This window comes from Larimichthys crocea, chromosome X (genome assembly GCF_000972845.2).
Source record: "Larimichthys crocea isolate SSNF chromosome X, L_crocea_2.0, whole genome shotgun sequence".
In the NCBI taxonomy this organism is placed as follows: domain Eukaryota; kingdom Metazoa; phylum Chordata; class Actinopteri; family Sciaenidae; genus Larimichthys; species Larimichthys crocea.
Window position 1 is genome coordinate 15962115 of NC_040020.1, and position 23437 is coordinate 15985551.

The following is a 23437-nucleotide window of genomic DNA, read 5'->3' on the forward strand; positions in this document are numbered from 1 at the left end:
TTTGGACACAAACTACAACCAGTGTTTTAATTCTCTTATGTTCCTGAACAGTGTCTTTGATTCTGGTTGTGGCAACCTTTTTTTGAGATTTTTCAACCATAAGCTTAAACAATCTTTGTCTCTCTACTGCCCAGAGAAAGATTTTGCACAAATACTAAATAGCCAATAAAACTTAGCTTTACATATGCTTGTAGCAAGGTGGGGGCCTTTAAAATCAACAGGTTATGCATATAAAACTGCTTACTATGTGAGAACTGAAAATAATAAGTCAAAGATCCTCTCTAGCCTTGCTGTACTGATCCTCTTCTCTGCTGTCCTAACTTGGCCCTGTTGCATTGCAATTCTCAACCTTCTGTGCATTGATTTAATTAAATCTGAAGTTAATCCTAACAGATAAGATGGTGAATCAATTGTACTTTTCAAGGCACTGTCTGTAATACTTTGATTTTGCTTGATTTGCAGTAAAAGCTCCCGCAGTCTACTAAAGACCTGTAAGCACTCTGATCTCTCGTTTGAGGCTGGTGTCCTCTACAGAACACAGTCAAACATTAGATACCACCCTTTATCTCTGCTTTGACTACATGACACCGCTTTACTATCTACACTGTCAACAAGGTAAGCCACAAAGAAATTCATGGAAATCTGCAGTACATCATGCAGTATTGTGACTAAGAGAACTTTTTGTGTGACTACAAACCTTAGCTCACATTTAATCTGTATTTGGTCTTCATACAAAGATACAACCACCTTTTTCTGATTGAGCTTAGAAAATAAGAAGTTCCTCTGTTTGCACTCTTTATACCTCACTGACGAAAGCTGCTGATTATTTGACCTAAAAGAATCATTTCCATTCCAACTAAGAAATGCAGATCTTGCTTTTGGACAATCTTTGCCAAACACTCAAGAAAAATTCCAGCATCTCCACTATGAGTATTTATATTAAAATGAACATAATACATTAATTTACATTATGAGATAGCAGATACTGAGATATACTAATGTAGCTACCTTTAGCAGAAGCTGCCCTATTGTTTCTACATGTTGCCATTGTGGGGCAGTTTAATTAAAAATGACTTAGTTGAAGTAAAGAAAAGTACACATCCACTGTTTGTCAGGATGTTGTGATATGATCCATGCTCTCCAATATAAACTACCCAACCAAACACGGTGACCAAAGAGCTTTGTGACAGCATGTATGTACTTCAGGGTTGCTGCTGGCAACTGCAAAAGTGTTGGATTGGTGTAGATTTTCATGAGCCTAATGAAAAGACTTACAAAGATTCACACGTCTTGCAGCAGAGTACACTACTGAAACATAACTGAGTATGATCAGTGTTGAGATAAAAATAAATAAAAAATAGGAAAAATGCCACTTTCATAAATCCACCACAGCTTCATTTTTAGATGAAGAATATGACAGATGTTCATTTCCAGTCTGGTTTAAACATAAATGAACCCCGTCCCTCTTCCTTCATCTCAAATGATCACAAATGGAACATCATGGTTGGATGAGAAAGAAACTGGATGATGTTGTCTGGCACTGCTGCTCAGTCATTCGTTTTCAACAGGCAAATGGCTATAGTTAGCTCACAGAGGATAAACAAAAAAGAAGAAGAGGCTTCACTGAATGGTTCTGTGTAGCATACACACATCATGGCCGCCTGCAACTGAACCTTTAAATGGTAACACCCATTTTCAGATAGCATAGCAACCAATAGTTGCCTTCTGCAATAATATGAATAAACAACATGCCATACATAGCTGGATACCATTGAAATATCTGTATCTGTATGTCTGAATCATATCCATTCAATTTCAATGCAGATTTTTAGACAAAGCAACTAATAATTTATTGTCAGTCAACCTAAACAAGCAGACTAATGTGATGTTACATTCAGATACAGATGTTGCTAATGGTTGTCCCCGCTGTGTTGTCACTTCTTGTTTAAATTTCAGTGGGGCCATGCATGAATTTAGTAGATGAATATAATGGCACTTCCTGTCCTGTCCCAAGTGGCCATCCGCTCCTTGCCCCTAATCTCCAAACCTTGTTTAGAAGTGTTGTGAATGTCATGTGGATGATGAAAACAGATCAGATTGTACCAGAGTCTTAGTTTAGTCGTTGCAGATCATATTTTGTGAATCCACACCAACAATTTAGCATTATCTGTGCTGCAAGGTCTTGTGAGAGCGTGTTGCTGCTGAGGCAGAGACAGGTCGCAAACAAAGTTCATGTTTTCCCGCTTTGTCCATTATTTCCTTCAGTGACTCTGGATCAGAAGAATGGCTCGTAATCTGTGTTTACATTCACATCTTCCATCTTCTTCTGCTGCTGGTCTCCTAAAGGACACAGATACAGGAAATGTCTCTTCAACAAGGCGTCTCTTTGTTTAACGGTCTCTAGCTGAATCAAGTCTTGAACATAGAGAGAGTTTGAGGCGGCTGAGGTGCTGCATTTCTTCATACTTTTGTTTTGAAAGCTTACTTTTTATTTTGTTTGTATTATTATTATTGTGGAAAATGTATTTATAGTTTTTGCTGACAGAATGAACGTATGAGTTTGCAACTTGTTGTAGGTTGTATACATATGCCATTTTATGGAAAAAAAATAACAGTGTTGATATGATTTATATGGTCATGTTTTGTTAAATGGAAGACAGGCTGTTAGGAGATACTGTCAGAGCTAACGAGCATATTTTCACTGCAGTTTGTCTTCAAAATGCTGACAAAGAAAAAAAAAAGCTGCAACACTAGTGCATTTGTAATGTGACCTTGTCTATTCTCGGTCAGAGGTAATGAATGAGCTTGCCAAGTTAGTCTTGGAAAGCAATATGAGGAATCAATTATATTTTTTGTATTTTTATGCAAGCTGTCATGTGAAACTGACGAGCCGCATAAGACCCGAATTTCAGATTTGTCAGCCATGATACGGTTATAATCACCCTCCTTATGAGGACAACTCGGTCTGCGTCTCACAAGGTCAAACTAACTTTGCATCTACAATGTTACTCTCACACTGTCTCTGAACACGAATCATTTCTCCGGATACATTTGTAATAATGTAATTTGAAAGTAATTTCAAAGCCCCAAATCTACACTGTTATTGATGACTATGTCAAATAACCTGCAGGTACACGAGCACACACACACACATGCCAGTCGATTTCACCAATTCTACCTCATTAATTCAAACAGTCTGACTTTCTAAACATCATAAATCACTGCAGGACCAGCAGCCCAACCCCTTCTCACCTTTCCCTTCCCGCTCACTTTCTCTCAGCCTTATCTTCCCTCCATCTCTCCCTCTATGTCATCTATTCCCTCTTCAATCACTCCCATTTTCTCTCTCTTTTCCCCTTGCTTCTTTGGGAGGTCCGGAAAGTTTGTAGTATGCAGTCTAAATAGTGCTCTGATGGATTGGCTGTCTTCCACGGGCCTGAAGATTAGCCCAAGGGCAAACCCACTCCTGTTTCCTGTGTGCCATGCTGAAGATGAATAACTGTTTATTAACCCGATGCAGAGCGACTCCATCCCCACCTCATTATGGGCTAGGAAATATATATATAAAAAAAATCCACCGGCTGTTCTAGTTGGCCGGTGTGGGACCCACCTCCTTGGGCCCGTCTCTGTCACTGTTCCTGTCTCTCTCTCTCTGTTTCCTCTCTTGCTTTCTCCAGCAGATAAACCAGCAGTCTGATGTAATGTGACAGTGTGCGTTTGCTTCTTGTTTGCTCTCTGACAACCCGGGAAATTGGCTTTTCATCTTACAAAAAACACTGCACTCCATATATTAGAGGACATTCATCTTATTATGAGGGGCCGAGGATAATTGGAAGTTTATGCTTCCATTTAATGGCAACCGACTGAGGGCCAGCTTTACAAAGATGCATTGTGTTCTGCTCCAGGCACATTGTGTACACATGATACAAACAAGCGCACCAGGCTGGAATCATAGTTTGAATTTTAGCAAGTGTTTGCACCTTTCGCCTGATTGCATATTTATTTAAGGTAAGATTGTGCAAATGATTAGTGTTTTATTACGTCTCCTGTTGGAATTACTGAGGTCAGTTTTGCTTGGAAAGGTTGGCATAAAAATAGAGCAGAGCTTTACTCAAGCACAATTTGCAGTATGGAAAGATATGAATTAAATGTATTTATTCCTAGCTTGAGACTGAGTCAAGACTAAGTCCAAAGAACAAAACTGTGCCGGCTCAATGCTCTTCAAACTAGAGACGTTTGTGCCATTAAACTCCAATGCTCATAAAAATTTATTGGGCACACCATGCTGTGTAATTCAGACATGAATTTATGTCGTAATGTTATATTCAGTATTTGTTCAAACTGTTTAAGAAAGGTGTCAATTCAGCTTTGTGGTCTGTAAAACACAATGCACTTCAACAGACAAGACATTCAAAACATTCAAACTACAGCCTACAAGGCAAAAGAAAAGTCAGGGACACAATGTCAGTTTGCCTAAATGTTGTTTTTTGTGATTAAGCTTGTAGTCGTAACTTTGAGAAAAGAATTTTATTGAAATGAAGTATTCTTGCACAAAGTAAATTTGCACTTCTTTCCACACATTTACAACTAAAGTAAGGATGCTTGGTTGTAACATGACACAATATAGAAAATAATCATTGCCTTCACTTGTATTGTAAATGATGCATGTGATATTAGAGATGTAATCAGTGACAACGGTGGCCAATTTGGGGGTTTTGTATTGATTCAACTCATATTTGGCTTTGACTGTTTATAACATGATCGTCATATCCGTGATGCCGCCCACAGGTTTTTGAAGAGCCGTTATGAAGCTCAGTGTGTGGTGGCTCTGCCTCCCACCATCTTGGTAGTCCTGCCTCTGCTGTTTCCTCGCTAATTCGAAAGAATGGGCAAAGACATGGAGCGTGGATTGAGCTAAAGAGGGCTGAATGAAGCCTGGGTGCTCAAACAAGCCACCTGCGATGGCACCCACTTGTCAATCAAAGCAGCCAGGCTCTTAATTAGGCATACTTTATGGCTTAATATAATTTGAACAGGTGAGTTCTATAAAAATTCACCCTCAGTAACTGTTCTTGTACCAGGTTGTAAACATGTTTATTTCTGCTGTGAAGTTGGACATTTGAACATGGGGACTTATGGCGACTGACTCACTTCTGGAGCCAACCTCAAGTGGTTGTTTGAGGAACTGTAATTTTGACAGTTAAGCATTGGCTTCATTTCAGAGCCATGGAGGTTGCTGTTTGGTATTTGGCCTTGACGTCCAATAAACTGCAAAGTCACAACATACTAGACACTGATTAGACTTTTACAATCAACACTTGGCTGCATTTCCCTCAATATGCTAATGGAACATCAGTCCACTCTAACCATTATCTCAGTAAATCTGACCCAATGTCTGGATTTCTCACAAAACTAAAAAAAATTGGATTTGTTCACACCAAAGACAACCTGTTCTGTAATATATATCAATATGTTATTTCATAGTACACGTTATATCAGTGAAAAACAAGGAAAACAATCCCAAATAGATAAACCACTTTGTTTTTACTTAAGCAAGCTGAGCACAGAAGAACTGCTGAAAATGGCATACAAGGTTTACTGACTTTCAGTGAGAAATTAGTGAAGTAAAGGTAGAATCAAATCAAGTATCATTCTGGTACGTTTGCAGCTCTCAAGAATACCATCACTGCTGCGCAGAAACCTTGTAACTCCAGTCACCGTGGTAACTGGGAGCTGACATTGGACCCACACGGAAAAAAAATAATCTATTTCTTTGACCTGAGAGTAAACCAAACCACTGAAATCATTTAAAAAATCATACTAAAATCAACCAGAGTGAGAGTTTGTATAAGTGGAGATAGAAGGATTTTGCAGAACAATTACATTATGCAAGTACTGGTGTGCACTGTGAATAGTGACTCAAAGTTTCACAACACCAAATCAAAACAAGTAACTGCAGAAAGTGTGACTGGCATTTACATGGAAAAGCTACATTACCACTGGAGAATGTGTCTGTTGTTCTGTCTTGGTAGAAATATTGAAATATAAAAAGCAATAACAGCCTTTGCTGGGAAATCAAACACAGAAACTAAATGTGCTTCTTATCTTAACATTGACTCTCCATATAAGGCATGAGTTTGTTTTGTTATAAACATTTTTTTGGTCTTTGCACTCGGTTATCTAAAAAGCAATGTGCACTTGTCCACACCTGGGGTTAGATGGAGCGTTATTTACAGCGCTGTATCCGCAGACCTTTTTGTTACCACATCAGAAGATTTCTTTATGATTTTCAGCTCAAAAAACAAAACAAAAAACTCAACATTTAAGATATTTTGCCATTCAGTTTGCCGATGTGTTCACCTTCATTTGGTATAGACACACCACCAAGGACAGAACATCACTAACAGGCTTCTCACTCGGATGTTAGGCATAGATACTTACAGGTTTTCAAATGCCAGATAAAATGGTAGGCAGGGATTAAAAAGAAATATTCAAAGACAGTAACAGGGTTCAGGAATATCAAATTTTAAACTGTTAAGCATAACATAACAACTCATTCACCACATATATAATATTATCCCATTTTCCCTTCCCACGAGATTGTTCTGTAGCCAAAGAAAATAGGGTTAGAAAAGGGAAAATCCTCATCCGTTAACTCATTTTTGAAGACCCCTTAAGAGTTCCTCTTTACATATCAAAATCGCCTCTATCTTTGCAAGGCAGAGGTCTTAGGTATGCTTTATGACATCGTCTCTCTGAGGTTCCAAATCATTGGTCTCTTATCTTCGTCCAGTCATACAGTTTGCCAAAAGCGGGGCAGTAATAGCAAAAGTAAGCCTCCAGGCTAGTCCAGTACATATTATCTGTTCTCCCAAAAGTCCACAACATGACTCCACTGTTCGTCAAAGGGCTCCAGTAGCAATTTATGATAAAAATGTGACACCAGAAATCTAGCCATAAGAAGTGACCATAAGAAAAGCCCAGTAGAGAGGCTTCAGGGTGGTGGATGTTCTATTAATCCAGATGAATTGGGTCCAAAAGGCCAACTTTGTAGGACTTCCCTTGCTCAGTCTAGGGTTGTCCCTGTCCCTGTAGCTCCACTGAACCTGACTAAGCTAGCTAGCTGCACAGCTGGGCCAGCTCAGGTTCAGGAGAAGCATTGGGAAGCTTGGAGTTAAACATCTGCAGAGAGTCCTTGATGCGCGCCACCTCTCCAGCCGACAGCTTGAGCCGATGACGCAGCAGACAAGAAAACAGGTCAAGTGGCTGCGGTGCTGGTGGAGACAGCCGGTTAATTCGGTCCCTCATCTCCAACAACATCAGGAAGGCAGCGTCCTGTGTGCCCTGCGTGTAGGGGTAGTCCAACTGGAGAATCAGATCCTTGATGCCCTCAGGGTCAAAGTGCATGCTGTATCCAAACACTTTGAGTGTGTTGATCTTCATATACCCCAGGTTGGACGTCTGGTCATCCAAGTCCAGCGGTTCATAGAAGAGAGTTTCATTCACTGTTGGATCATCTGTGACTATGCGACTTCGCAGGTAGATGTGCACTGTTTCAAAGAAGGACTTCCATTTGTTGCCCAGAGACAGTGTCCAGTTGTAACACTGTGCTGTGGCGCCAGTGTCTAGTCGAGTTCTCTCCCAGTCGGGGAAGTCAGGCTGATTCACTGGCATGAACCAGCTCTCGGAGTGACTTCCTCCAAAAGGATTCACATAAATCGCAGGCACTGGCTCTAGTGTTGAATTCTTAGTCAAGCATATCTGGAAAGAAATGCCCATCAGCATGTGGATGAGATTGGACTTGTTTTTGTTGCTCTTGAGCGTCAGCAACATTCTCTTCCTCCAGGCAGGATTGAACCAACTTCCCAGGCGGACGTCGTTGCTGATGTAGATGGCATGGACCTCTATTCTGCTGTCCAGTCTCTGAAGCAGGTACTTCACCTAAAGAGGAGTTCATAAACTGTGAGATCACAATCACCTTTACAAGTACAGATAACAAAAGACAAATCACTTACACATTGGTTCTCAAACTGTGTATACCTATGTAGGCATTTCTTTTTTTGGTCTCCAGACCCCAAGCTAAGATTACGTGATGATTTCTCAGACTTTAAAAAGCTCCTCCAGAGCCGCAGAAGATGTTTTACAACCTTTGTTTACAGGCTGAGTACTCCTCATGCAGACTAAACTGACTTGTGTGTAATGTTATAGAAAAACACCTAAAATATACTTGTTTTGAAAGCCAAAAATGTAAGTCTATCAATGGGAATCAATTATAAAAACGTACACAAAATCAGATTAAAAAGAGAAGTCCTTTAAATGTCCATATTTATTTTTTTTACTACCTGCCTTTGTAAGAGGCATCTCTCCTTGCATTGAAGACAAAGTGAAATGTATTCTGAACCAGACCTGCATTCGAAACTTGCATGTTTACTATGTTCTGAGTCTGAGTTCATTTTTGTTTCTGTCAGAGATACTGTACTATTTGGTCCACAGATGTTTGAGAACCAAAGGGACACACATAGAAGAATTTCTGAGAACCTCAGTATCAGGCATGTCCAGATCCAAGTTGAGATAGTGGTCCAGAGATGCAGCAATGCTTGGCCGGCAGGAACCAAGATGTAGGAGGTTGCCGTGGTGACAGGATCCACAGCGGGTTGCGTTGTCAATGGCACAGGAGGAGCAGGAGGTGGACGAGGTGCCCACAATGCACGGAACGACTCCCTGGCAGGTGGGCTGCTCCGAAGGGCAGATACAGGTCTTCACCTCCTCAGAGAAGGAGCCCAGCACTCCATGTTCATTGCAGTAGAGCAGAGACTGGGCCCTGTTCAGCCAAAACCCAACAGGCCTGCAGAGGCGAAGAGAAAAACAATAAGAGTACCGCACATTCCAACACAGAGGAGGTAACTTAATGCCTGATGAGTCATTTCAGCAGGTTGAGAAGCAGTGTTTTACCTCTAACCCTCAGCCCATCTTACACATCGCTGTAGTTAGATGTTGTTAGTATGAGGTGTGCTGTTTTTTTTCGTGGTGTGTTCAGGTGACTGTTGTAGCTGTTCTTCCTGTTACTTAAAGTCAAAATTGATGAAGTGTTTTCCATGTATGTCTATGTTATATGTCACCTATACTCCAGTATCTGTCCCAACAAAATACTGAAACAAATGTTGAGGTATTTTATGTTACGTTTTATGATATTTTAGAATTTGTCATTTCCTGGTAAACAATAAGCGTTGTTGATGACTCATCCTGAACTTGAGGGCACTCTTTTTCGCTTATGACGTTGCCAGAGCAGAATGATTCTTGCTTGATGCAGTCTATAAGTGATTCTGAGGGCTGCTACACGCTGCATCTGTTGCCGGATCTGACTGATTACTGTAAAAAAAGCACAACTTTATAACTTTAAACTTCAGTGATTTTGGTGAAACTGGATTATATTTTATACAGAATATATTTGCTGTGTTTCCCTCTGATGGCCGCTCAGCTTCAACTCCCTGTGATGTCCAGAATTTCCTATTTGACAGATAACTTTAGCCTAACTACTTGCTAACCATTGATTCACCCACTGTGTCTTGTTTGTTTAAGCTATACACAAAACAGTAACATAAAAAAAAAACAAAAATCTATAGTTTGAAGGATAAGGACAATAGTCAGTATGCACACAGAAACCATTTTTTACTTGCTGTGATGATTCTCCCTCTTCATACTGGCTGTGATGAGATCCTTTCATGAAGGTGTAAGTGATGGAGGATCATTTCCACAGTCCAAATCTTACAAAGTCTATCTGAAGTTAATATGACACTTCACCAATCTGACTTAATCAAATCAATCTTCCAAAGTCTTTTTAATATATCTGATCTTTTTTGTTCTCTCCACCAGAGCTCAGCAGAGAGAATGAGAAGACCGTAATGTCAGGCTGCTGAAGCCCATTATAAGCTTCAGATACTTGCAAAATGTTTTTGCAGACTTTTTGGTCCAACATTGGAATCTTGTTAGGAAAGGATGTTTTAATGGCTCTAAGATAGTCGTTGTTGTAATTTAGGAGGCAGACTTAAGAGGTTGTGTTTGAGGTCCCCATGGGTGGACGACTGCCTATATACCTATATACACTTTGTCACCTGTCTCTATGCTATACCTGGTTTAAACCATCCTCACTACAGGGTGGTACTCTCCACTAATATATTGCATCAAGATCCAATATTTAAAAAAGGTCATTAAAAATTAAAATAAATGCAGATTTTCCACAGTCTCATTGCCCAACTCACTACTCATCATTCATAAATTAAGAGCGAAACAAAAATAAAATAATCAACACATTACCCCTTTAAAATGGTATCTCTGCAACGTAATTGGTGACGTCATTATATGAATAATAAGTGGCGTGTTCTGGGGCAGCCCCCTCACACACAGTGATGACAAATGGTAGAGGGGTGTCCACTTTGTCACAATGGTCAATATAAAAATGAGCAAGCAAAAACTGTTTCAGTATACATATATGTATACAGTTACCCCCTAAATTCTAACAGGCATGCAGGCTGCAACATGCAGCAGCTGTGCTGCGGCCGGAGGAGTTAATTGTGGTTGTTGTGATTGTGATTCCAGCTGATTTCATAAGTGGCTCTTGGGTCTATTCAGAGAATACGGCTGTTCTTTTTTTGACGTATGTTGTGACCAGCTGCGTTGAGCAGCAATGGTTAGTCAGTTCATTAAGGAATAGTTACAACATCAGACTAATCACCTCCCGGCTCTATTATGACAGACAGAAGGTTGCTTCAATCCTTTGTGAATTTCTGAAAAAAAAAAAAAAGCAAATAAGCTTCTCGCACAGGAAATAAAGTAAAGTAAGCAGTGCCTGAAAGTTTTAATAAGACTAAAGACCCCTAAATCTATCAAACAATTACGTTTTACAGCTTTTGAGTGCTAGCCATGCTCCCTTTAATTCAGAAGGATGTGCTGGTATTGAGTGGGAGGAAAGCAATTAAGTCTTCATTATCTTTCAAAAACATTAAGTCAGTCACCACCTGTACTTCTCATAAGAACTCAAAAATTGTCACTTTGTACTTAAGTGAGTGTGTAATACTGTTTAAGGGTGTAATTCTTCCATTTAGATGGCTGGCAGTTAGTTAATATAAAAGTAACATGGAAAAGCCTAGTAGGCATGAGAAGGCGAGAGGACTTTTGTAAATGTCAAACTTAGACTGTAAGGCCGAGACTATTTTCAGGACTTAAATGTCAAAAAAAAAAAAGAAAGAAAAAAACAAAACATATATTATTTGAGATGTAGAATCTTCAGTGAAAGGCAAGTGTTTTTTTTAACATTGGTTAACACAATCAAAACAGGAGGAGGAAGCAGCTACAGATAAGAAAGTCATAATTCAATGAAAAACAATTGTTACAATTTAGCTTAAGCCAATTATTTCTATGCTTAATCAACACTCCCCTGCACCTGCTCGTCCTCTTGTTTCTTTCATTTAATTACGATACAGTAAATGCATACATGAAAATAATATTTATAGTATTTAACAATTTAAATATTAATAATACTATAGTATTTAACAATGTGAATTGTATTTCACTTTCAATTTTTTACTATTTAATCTTCCATATATTTTGTTCCTAATTAATTTATCATTACCTCCTCATATATTATCAGTATTTTCTGTACCTTAAGAAAACCTTTTCTTTTTTAAAATATTCAAAGCAAAGTAAAGTGCAGGTGATAAAGTGGCATTTATATGCAAAACAACAATGTCCCTAGATTACACTGATGTTTACAACATATAAATCACGTTTTCCAGAGGTGAATTTAATCAAATCCACACCCTACATCATATTATTAAATAAATGGGATTATTTATCTATAACAACACCTTTTTTCAGGGTTGGCTGTTTGGTAGGATAGTGGGGATGAAAAGGCAGACATACATAAATTACCATCCATTTTGGTAACGGCAGCAACAAGTTCAGACTGAAAATTGGCTTTGCATAGATTCTATCCCCCAGATGAGTGCAAGAAATCACACACAACATTGCCCAAATGCTCGAGCAATTCCTTCCCCTCAGGCCTGTGTAAATAGACAAATATGAATGATGATAAAACAAATGGATTTGTGCAGAAGAAAATAGAGAGCTTCTGCAGCTGAGCAGCCTTTGATAACTTCTTGTTGCTGGCACGATCCGGGTTAAGACTCTCAGTGACAGGGGTGAGGCAGAGAGAGGGAGGGCGAGGTGACTGAGGGAGAGAAGCAAAGACAGAAATGCGAAAGACTGCGAAAGAGAGAAAGAAAGAGGGGATGGAGTGATGGGGAGAGGAAAGGACTGTCAGGGAAATGAAAGTCCTCTGTAAACAAGTGCCGAGCTGTCAGAGCAGAAGAGGACTTGATTACAGCATGCCACGATACTATGTATCTCACCCCACAAGGGGCCCCTAACTAGACCTTTCGTCTCTTGCACACTTTCCCTTTCCCTTTATTTCTCTCTTAGTCTTCATCCCATCATCACATCTCTCTCCTGTCTCCTAAATTCCTTCCTCTGTCTCATCATTCCTCCTGCGTTTATGTTCACGCCTCTCTTACTCAGCTTCCCTCCATCTCTTAACACCTGCTTTTCACAAGCCTGTCTTTGTTTTTTTTATTTTAATTTTTTCTCCCCATCTGCACGGCAACTAAACTGCCACGTAATGACAGCTGAGTGAAGCTCGTGAGGGTATTTAGCTGAGAAGTCAACCACAGGTTTAGAATACACTCAGGGAGTCAGTTAGCCTGTCAAATTATTAGTAGACGGTGCTTTCAAGCACAGTGTTTGCTCTTTTCTTTGTCTGTTTGGCTGTGTGTGCTCCTACTGAGTGCTGCTCAGTGGTTAGTTTTTTGCAGCCCAGCATCCTGAGGAATTACATCAATATTGGACAATTCTGCACATCACGACTTCCAACCAATGCCAACATTCAGTGCCAGTGTAGGAAGTATTGTGCCTTCAGCAAGTCCTCCACACAGAATGACAAATGAGTCTGTTCATCCATGGCCTTGAAAGAAGAAGAGGAACTTTATTAATCCCTCAGTGTTCATTCAAGTTTTACATATATAGGCTCGAAATACAACCACACACACAAAGGCTTCATAGACATGCAAATGTCAAGAGATGGTGGAGCAAAGTCCCTATGGACTGAGCTATTGTCAGCCATAAAATGACATATAGGAGTGTATTCTGTTTTGATGCACCCATTAGCACCTAAACCATTTACTGATGAAAAATGTTAAGGTTTGGCTAGGTTTAGGGAAAGATAATGGGTTGGGTTTGGGTTACTTCATGTACAACTGCAAACAAAAAACTGACACTCAATGTTGGCTGGAAATAGGAAAAGAACAACAGTCTCCCACTTTAAAGTCAGATTCATCTGTTGGAGACTCATCATAGACCTTAAGTTAAAATTCACCCAGACCACCCAGTTTTGATGCGTACTATAGAAAACGTGAATTTCTTGTTCAGCATCAGGGCTGAAGAAATAAAAATGTCAGAAATTCAAGGAAAACTTTTATGTCTTAATTCTTGGCTGAGGTCAAAAAATAAAAAGAGTGTCAGGAGGGAGTGTGGGTACAATACAGGCTGATGGAAACAGATTGTTCTGATACACTTTGACATTTCATTGTCTGTTTTTGCATCTGCTGCAGACAAAGCATTCATATAATGCTGCCGTTCACTTCCATGTGCCTCCACTCCACCTGAAAGTCCAAGAAATTCAGAATAAAAGGAGCTGAGGTGTCGGGGGTGTATGTGAGGGCAGCGTGCCTGGTTTAAGTGTAGATGAGGGGCACTGTTGCATGTCACCTCCGCCTCTCTATCATCACAGCAGCTGATAAAAACACCACAGGGTGTAATTAATTCATAAAACACCCACACACACACACAGACACACACACAGAGACCAACATTGAATCTTAAGTGGAAATGTCATCTTGTGGCAAAGATAGTCAAGTGATTATTTAAGCTTGCCACATGTCGGACATGAAGGACAGTTGAGCTAAACACTGCCTGATTTAAGAGTCGTTCAGTGGCTATTTCAGCTTCATTTTTTCTGGTAATCAGTTCTGTTGGGTTTGATGACACCACAGTCACCAAGGTCAATTCTGAGATCTCTGAATGTAGAAAAGTTGCCAAGAATTGGTCAGAGGGAGCAACAAATGAGTAGTCAGACAATCTTACAGGTTAAAACATCAGTTTTGCTAAATTCACAAATGTGAATTCACAAATGTGAATTTAGCATATAAGAATGTAGCCCAGAACAAATTAAATACTGACTCTAAACAGAGCCTTTCATATGTTGTTTCTCCTTTACACTAGGAAGGCAACGGTGAGGTGAGGTGATTGCAGTGCAGCAATTACACCACTAGATAGTACCACTAGCACTGGACGGCATGGCTAATGCCAGATCTTTTTTATGTACTTGAATAAATCAAATAAATAAATGTGTTTCTTGTCTGAACCACATTTAAAAGAAAATAATAAAAAAGCTGAGCCTAAAAAAAAAAGCCATCTATCCATTTTCCATTACAACTTAACAACTGAACATTTATGCTCACATTCACACCTATGGGCAACTGAGAAACATCAATTAACCCCATTATGTGCATGTCTTTGGACAGTGGGCTGGAGTACCCAAAGAGACCCTACACAAACATGGAGAGAACATGCAAACTCTATGCCCCAGCTGGCTGGGGAATTCGAAACCAGGAACCTTCTTGCTGTGAGGCAACAGTGCAAACCACTTCACCCTAAACAAAGTCATGATTCTCCTTAAAAACTGGAGATTGTGTATGTATACCAAGGGAGTAGGCCCAGATGAATAAAAAATCTGTCTAATGTGTGAATAAAAAAAAGCTACTGACAAACATATGAAAACCTCCCACGAGACACTAGCATGCACTTTTGAGATAGCTCCTAGCTTGTCAGTGTGTTGACTTCTGTCAAGTAGTGAAAGGTTACCGGACTTCCTGAGGTAAAAATAACAAGCTTCATTCTGCACTGCACATTAGATCTGCTTTCAGTAACTGCTTGAGTCATTACAGTATTTTGGATTTTAGATTATCCATCTATACATCCATCTACATAGTGTTGCTACTGCTTTTAAGCAGTCACACATATCCACCACTGTCATATCTGATGACAGAAGAGCTGGAAGAGCCAAAATCACTATCTACAAACACAAAAGAGATCTGCTTAAAACAAGTAACTGTGTGCCCCACTGGCATGTTTCCCACCCTCCTGTGTGTATAACTTTTGGGGTTTTGCTAAAATTTCAAAGCTGACTTCTTTCCAGACAGATAGCTCTGGGTTTTCCCAGTGTGCCCTGCTTGAAGCGGGCTGTTAGAGAGCCTAAAGCTGTAATGAATCAGCACAAAGCAGCCGCCAAAACTCCCGGTAATGACAAATTATGCCTTCTTCATTTAGTTTGTTTCCTGCCAGTGTATCCCAGTGGGTTACCTTTCTCTGGGGAGACTGATGCGAGGTTGTTTGGGACAGCGTTTGCTCAGGGTGAACAGTTTCCTCACGATCTTCTGGGCTTTGCCTAAAACCAGGACAGTGCTGGACTCCAGCTGGGCGTAGCGCTTCTGGAGAGACAAGTCGGCTGACCAGAACTTGGCGATCATGGACACGTTCAAGAACCGGTCAGTGGGCAAGCGCTTCAGGAAGGCTTTGAATTCATCTACAGGAAGAACAGCAGAGACAGGGAGGAGGGCAGAAGTGGAGAAAAAGAAAAGAGAACAAAATTAGACTCAAGTAATTTATGTTAACACCCTTTTGGAGCACTGCAAAAAAACTATTTACCACTATTTTACTCCTAGTGGCATAGATAATGAGAGAAGCTGGGGGGAGTTTCATGTGTTATTAAATACAAAAAAAAGCTGTTATATTTTAATGAATTGCCATTATGGAGTAAACACCTGTGCTTCAATCTGCAGTTAGACTCATTCACCTCATTATTAGAAGCTCAGAGTAGCCTCATTTGCAACATTGGCGACTGAAAGCACGGTGTCACGTACAGATGGGCGCTTTAATTTATATTGTAATTCTTTCCTTAAAAGCTAAACAAGTTAAGGAGACAATCCATAATCACAAGCCAAACAGGGCGATTAAAAGCATGGGGAGATCTTCTTCTGTCTGTGGTGCTCTCTTCTAAAATGCAAATGCTCAAAGAAACTGCTATGGATGTCTTTCACAGGTAATGCTGCAGCTGTCACAGCAAGTTAGTGTCACAACCAAACAACACAGAAGGTAAAGAAATCTAAATCTTCACACACACCTAAAATCACATCTCTGTCACTCGCAACAACAGTTAAAGCCATTAAAGCATTTGAATCAGTCTTATTTGTAACGGCAGTAAACGTGGACATAGATTCAATACACTGCTGTCAAAACTGTTGATGAAACAGTGAAACTGTAAAGTCTGAGATGGATGTCTCCACAGGTCAGAGCCAGAAAAATCCCCAGCGATTCATCACCTTTATGTTGAATTAACATGCTAAAAGGGCACTCACCTGGACAAATGTCCATATCTTTCAAACCCCCACTAACTTCCTGTTATACATTTGTAGTAAAGATAACCCTGATGCATCAGAAAGTGCCCTCTATTAAGAGGTGTTTTGACACGTCGAGAAACATTCCCATGATGATGGAGCGCTCTTTAACACTTTAACCTGACATTTTGTGAACATGTTCATCCCCATGTGTCGCACCAGGAGCTCGTAATTATCAGCTTTGAGATATGATAATAATTTATAGGTTGATACTGATTTAGTGCAAAATGTAATGCTTTGACCAAGACCTTGAGGACCACCATGGACAAATGTGATTGGGTGTCAAAAATCTTTGACATTTGCATTACTACTACTAATACTTCTCTTCTGTAAATTGCTTAGAAGCCTCTAATACACAAAGGAAAACCATTCATCCTCTGAATACCCAAGGTGTCTAGTTTGTGGTTGTACAGATCAATGAGGCTGTGATTCTCCCCAAAGGTCACAAGTCATTTTATACTGTAAGCTCAATGAAAAGGCTGCCTAACATCATCATGAATACAACTAGGCACATTGAATCCACAAGAGTCAGCTTTACAGTCATTGACATTCAATACTGTTTAGTATGCAGAAATATTCAAATACACATATTTATACTGCATACAAATAAAACGCTAGGTTCTTTCCCAAAACTGAGTAAGACCAACATGAAGTGCTCTGTAAAGAGGAGACTTGTTGGTACACATTTTTATTAGATATGTTGAGGGATAAACTCTATTAAATATGACCATGTCAGTCTTTACATTGACGAAATGTTTAATTAGCTACTGGTCATACCAGAGCAAGTGAGGCTCTAGCAGCAAAAACTCCTGAATGGAGCGAGGTTGCGTTTTATTGCTTATGAATTCAGCTTCTTATTTGTGTCATCTTTCTAAACTTTGAAATCATTCTGAGAGCAGTTTGCTGGTGTTTCTGGTTGAAACATGGTGAATATGAAAAAGAAAAAGGTACTTTGAGATTTCATTTAATTTTTACCACTCAAGACTAAATATGCGTCTGTAAAGTACTTTTATTTAATAGTATATATTATGTGAGCTTTTGCTTTTATTACAAGTGGAAACTCCTCAGGTTTTAGATGTAGTGCGGAGTGCGGAGCTGTAATTTAAGTAAATGTGTCTGTGACTTCGCTGGCCTCAAGCTGCACTGAATGAAATTTTGGAAACAGCAAGGTTTTCCCTGATGGGCATCTTCAGAACACCATCCACTTTGTTGTATTAGACACATGGACATAAACTGTCTGAGCCAAACTGAACAGAGAAATTCAAATCAAATGATTAAAATTTCAGTCTGTGTATGTGTGTGTAGAATCTCCAACATACAAAGACTGGGCACTGTTGGAGTAAATTACACTGAGAATAATGTCGGCACAGGAGACTCAGCTCGTACTCTGTGTTGGGTTTGCCAAGAGCGTTCCGGTTCTGAGATCACTGTAGTTCCATTATGAACCAGTGGGCAAATATTATGCCAGTATGAAGCCTCTGGGAAACTTGAACCTATTATTTCTTTTTCTCCCAAAGCCAGCTAAGTGAGACCTTCTAGGATTGTTCTGGGTCTGCTGGAGAATCATATTCCCATGTGCTGTTGTTGGCAGAGAGACAGCGAGGAAATCTGCAGCCAAGCCGACCTGAGCTGAGCCCAACTGATGAGACTCAAGCCTATTACAGTGCTCAGTGATCCCAGATGACACAACGGTCTGTCTCTTTCCATGCCTCTCTTTCAGTATGTCTGCCTCTTTCCCTCGGTGTGATCCTTCTCTTCCGGACCGGCGAGTCGGGGGTTGTCTCTTTCTCTCTCTCCCCCTCTCTCGAGGTTTCTGTCTTCCTGTCTGTCTGTTTTTGCATCTCTTGTTACTCCCACCTCCTTCGTCTCTGTCTGCAGCCTCACTTTCTCCTCCTAGCAGTGCCGACATGAGGTTGAATTAGCAGAGAAACATTACTTTGCTTTTGCTGGATACACTCCTCAGCTGGTCTGTTTTTAGGTGTTTCACATCACCTCTTCACAAAGCACTGAAGGCTACACTGAGCTGAATGTTTGAAGGATAAATGAGGCACCGTATTGATGCTCAAACATTCCACTGCTACCCAGACTACTGCTGTGTCTCTTTTCAGCTGTTCTTGAAGGCCAAATAAGCTCAAATACCCTGTACATCTATGACATCATGTCCATAGGCAGTTATCACCAATAGACATTATATAAAAGTATTCTCCCAACCTTGACAACAGTTATAACACTTGACCAGTGATATTAAACTGAATCCAGCACCATGTCAATTCAGTGATATTTTCAATAAAATTTGATAATGTCATGAAGTTCAAAATGAATTGAATGTGACACAAAGTTTCTTTAATTATTGGAAAACTGCAATAAGATTTAACTTGCTGGCTGATTTGGCAATGCCTGTGGTTGCTACTGGTAACTAAACTGGATGATAGTAGGTCCCAGATCAAAAATTATAAATGTGTATGAACTACTGGGGCCAAGTTTTACGTTTATATAGCACCTCTAAAAGCAAACAGTGTTTTTTCTAGCAGTAAATAAATTGATATTAAAATATTAAAATAATAAATACAGTTTAAATACAGTTAAAAGCCAGAGAAAAGTCATCAACAGACTCAGACTCCCTAATGGCCCCTGGGAGGTTTTTTCAAGGCTGAGGCGCTGCTACCGAACACGCCGTATTCTTGGCCTTTTCTTTGAATGAGGCACAGCCAATGTGAGGTGGACCAGAACACACACACACTGAGAAGCTGTCCTAAATAGCTAAATAGCTTAGAAACAATAAAAGAAGGAAGTTGTTGCTGTTGCCTGAAGGAGGTACAGAGCGGATCTAAACAGGGTCTCTTCCTGTTGCTGTGATGATGGTTCTGGCTGCAGCGAGTCCTCTGGCTGTGACTATCAGTGCCTCTTATGATTTCTAATACTGTGACATTATGTTTTTTTAATGGGTTGTGCAGTTGCAGTGAACCGAGACTGCTGGGTTGGTGGAGTATTGTGGTGAGAAGGTATTCTCGAGCTCCTGTCATGTAACACATCTACTGTATACATGTCTACAATGCTTTCCTGACCAGTGTGACTGCTGCAAATCCAGACACAACCACACAACCATAGCTATAGTCACAGAACTAGAGTGTACCTCGAGTTTATAAGTAGTCAAGAGCATTCATAAGATACTTAAAGTTATAATTCACAAGTCACATCTATAATGCTTTATAATGGTTGATATAGTGCATCAGAATGTATGTGAATGTAGTCATAAAGCAGTATGAACCATACCCCATAATATATAATATATATGTGATCTTCATAGAGAGTGTTATCACAACATAACATAACTTTTATTAAGAAGCAGTTTTATTTCAACAATAGCAACAAACTACTGCTACTGATGCTCACTTTTATTAAAGGTCAGCGAGCATCAAATACAATAGTAGCAATTTAAAAGTTCCTGTTCAAGCTGAAAGCCAGCTGAATGGCAGCCGACTGCCTGCCAAGTTCCAGCAGCTGGAGTGACCCCCCTCCTTCTCCTGGGCGTGTCTATTTTTTACTGTAACTCCACCCATTCATGTAATTACAGGGTATGACCAGGAGATGGCGCTTCCCTCACAGAACTTTTTTACAGTTGTTCTACCTGGAGATGACGTAGCTTACACACCTCATTAGCATTCTCATTGATCAATCTTTTGTTTGCGCTTACAGTAATGGGCTTTTTGGTCTCCCAGTGTCACAGATCACAGAGCGGAAAATGCAGCTGGTTTGACTACTGCATACTATACAGCAGCCTTATGATTTGAGCGTGTTCATGAATTGAAATTAAATTTAAGGTGTTTATATCTAACATGTCAGCATTTACCAAATCAACAACATCTAGGCTGTTCTGTCTTTACTAGTGGTGGGCCGTTATCAGCGTTAACGTGAGACTCTTATCGGGCGATAAAAGAAATATCACCATTAATCTATTCGCAAAGATGTTCCAGCCTCTCAGGTTGCTTTTTTACTTTTTGACTTTTTTCTCTTTTGTTCGTTTTTGTTTTTTTCACTGTAACTCTGTGGAGTTCTGATCTCTCTAGCAATGTTGTTTTTAGAGAGTTTTTGAGTTTTTCTCGTGTTTTTTCTTCGTGTTGTTTTTTAAATGCCGCTTCCACCTGGACACGCTTGCCTTATTAAACTATGTTTACCACTAGTCTTTACGTAATTACTGAAGCGTCGCTTCTCTTGTGCTTGTGCACTCTCTCTCGCTCATCTGCATGTAAACAACAAACTAACCCTTAAAAAAAGTTTCAAAAAAACGGTTCATCAGACGTCATGGGGCTGCCAGGCCTGTGTGTCAGACCTGCCGATACGAGAGTTTATTTGGAGGGGAGGGCTTGTTATAGAGCTGCAGAGACAAGGGTTTTTTTCTAAAAGTCTGTGTATTCCTCCAAAAAGAACTGAAGAATAATAACAGCAATAATACCTCCTGTTGAATATTTGATCACAGTTTGATCGTTGTGGAACGCCATTTAAAGAGGGAGAATACCTGGTGATTAATAGTCCTTTGGAAGTCCTTTGTTATGCAGGTATTTACTGTAGTGCACGCTTTAGACCAGGTAAACCATACAAACAGCTCATCAGCATTCTCATTGCTCAACCTTTTGTTTGCACTTGATGGGCTTTTTTCGTCTCCCAGTGTCACACAAATCACAAAGCGGAAAATGCAACTGGTTTGAGAACTGTATACTATACAGTAGCCTTGTGATTTGAGTGTGCTCATGAACACGAATGACTCCTTTTCATTTTCGTCCATTCCATAGGCTAAATGGCGTAAATGGAAAGAATATGTATGAAATAAGTCAAGTATGTTTGGTTTTAATAAAGTTTGCAGTATATATGTTATGTTTTTATTCTACATGGAAACCACTGTTTATTTTCCACTATGTCCCCCTTCATTATTAATAATACACCGCACAACTTTTGAAAGTCCAGAGATAAGTCTGTTGCAAAAGATCGGCTCACCGGCTCACCCCATCGTATCTGTCTGTGTCTTTAGACAGTCTACGGTATTGCAGCTGGTTTTCACCCATACCGCTTCCAGTCGGGCCCTCACGACTATGTCATCACAGGGGATTACATTACCGTGACGGACCAGTCACGCCCCGTCACGGAAACACAGGAACTTTTGAGTTGCTACATCTGTAAGTTCTGTTTAAACAAACTCTATGACTGGTAGAACATCTGAACTTTACCTATAAATCTCCAAAAGCTTAAATATCATTGTTAATTATTATTGTCTAGAGGGAAACAAAACTTTATATGGCTTATACAAGGGGTTTCTGAACAGAGTCATAAAAGCGACTGGCAAATCTTCTCTGCTTATTCCAGCACTTTATCCAATCCATCGACTCTATTAATAATTTAGCCTTACGTACACGGAAACTTAGCTAGAATATAAAATAAGTGCATTTAACACTGCTCAGGAGCATAGCACAAGTTGGGGACAGACTTGAGTATTGTTTTAAAGACCAACCACGAGATCTCTTCCAAACCCCTCACAGAATGTCACTATTTATTGTTCATTTCAGTAAATGTTGAAACACAACCTGTTCCTCACAGCTACTGTTGTCTGACAGATTCCAATATGGTTACCAAGATGGCTCGTTACCTCATCTGAAACCCTCTCATAATGAGTTAGCTCATTAGAATATCCCATGTGATTTCTGTTTTAGTTAGTCTCACTGCACAGTAAATCAATGCCTCCATTTCGCCTCAACACTCCCTCCTTCCGTCTGTCCTGTATCTTTCTTAATCTTCTTTTTCTCTCCATCAAAGATAAACACGGCGGATCATATCCTCCTTCATACCTCATCCACCCAACTACCTCCCCCCTATTTCTTTATGTTTTCAAATCTTCCACTCTTTTCCTCAGTCTGCCTTTCACTCCCCCTTAGCCTCTCCCTCACTCTCCTCTCACACTCTTGGTAGTAATCATTAGCACTGCCATCACGCTGAAGAAATTTGTCTGTCTGTTTTCCTCCCTTTTCCTGACATTTATGACTCCATGTCCAAAATTTATGAACAATTTGGCTCACTCAAAATCTATCAGATAAAGAGGCCGGGGGGGTTGTTTTCCATAATGGGTGACCGTGTGGCCCCGAAATCTCCATCTCTGCGCTGAGTTAGTGATTCATGACATCATCAAGCAGAGATGACAGTTAAGTGACTGGCTGGCTGAGGCCTGTTCACTGAACTCCCTACAAGGACATGGGATATTAAAAAGTCAGAGCTGAGATTTGAAGAGCTCAGACTGCTTTATTCAGTACGGGTGGAGTATAGGAGAGTGGAGTCAATCAAACTCGAGGTGTTAAACTGCTTTTTGGTTTCAGCCAAGCTTCCAGTGCCGCTCTCTGCAGGACAACCATGGTCCAAATCTTTGGTCCAAAATTAAATTCAAGGACTGGATAGATTGCCATGAAACTTTGTACAGACATTCATGGATGCCAAAGGATGTATGACTTGACCTGACCTTTCAAGATGCCACATGACTACGTTAAATGACAAAGTTAGTAATCATGACTGGGGCAAGAAGGGAGTTTGGTGACCTTGATACAGAGTGCAAAGGTTACTTGGGGAGGTGGTCCAGCTTTAAAACCTTTGTTTCCCATTCACCATTTACCAACAGTTAATATTATTTTTAAAGCCTGATCACAGTCGGAATGTGATTGACTCAAGACATGTTCAGGGTGTTCTGGCAAATGTCCGCTGGGATTGGCTCCAGTCCCCCAATGACCCTCTAAAGGAAGGAAGTGAAAATATCTTTTACAGTAGATGGACGAATGGACAGTCATTTTAGAAACGTAATATGTAATTGTTGTAACCTCAACAACATAAATTCTAAA

General features: G+C 40.0%; 1 protein-coding gene across 1 annotated transcript in view; it reads right to left on the bottom strand.

Annotated features, from left to right (window-relative positions):
- Nucleotides 1-5137: 5137 nt before the first annotated feature.
- Nucleotides 5138-23437, bottom strand: part of brinp2 (bone morphogenetic protein/retinoic acid inducible neural-specific 2) — a 222671-nt gene continuing 204371 nt past the window's right edge. The window contains exons 7-9 of the mRNA XM_010737808.3: nucleotides 15472-15694; nucleotides 8539-8845; nucleotides 5138-7941 (exon numbers count right to left, since the gene is read on the bottom strand). Coding sequence (XP_010736110.2) covers nucleotides 7120-7941; nucleotides 8539-8845; nucleotides 15472-15694 — 1352 coding nt within the window. The 3' untranslated portion in view covers nucleotides 5138-7119. The remainder of the gene's footprint in view (nucleotides 7942-8538; nucleotides 8846-15471; nucleotides 15695-23437) is intronic.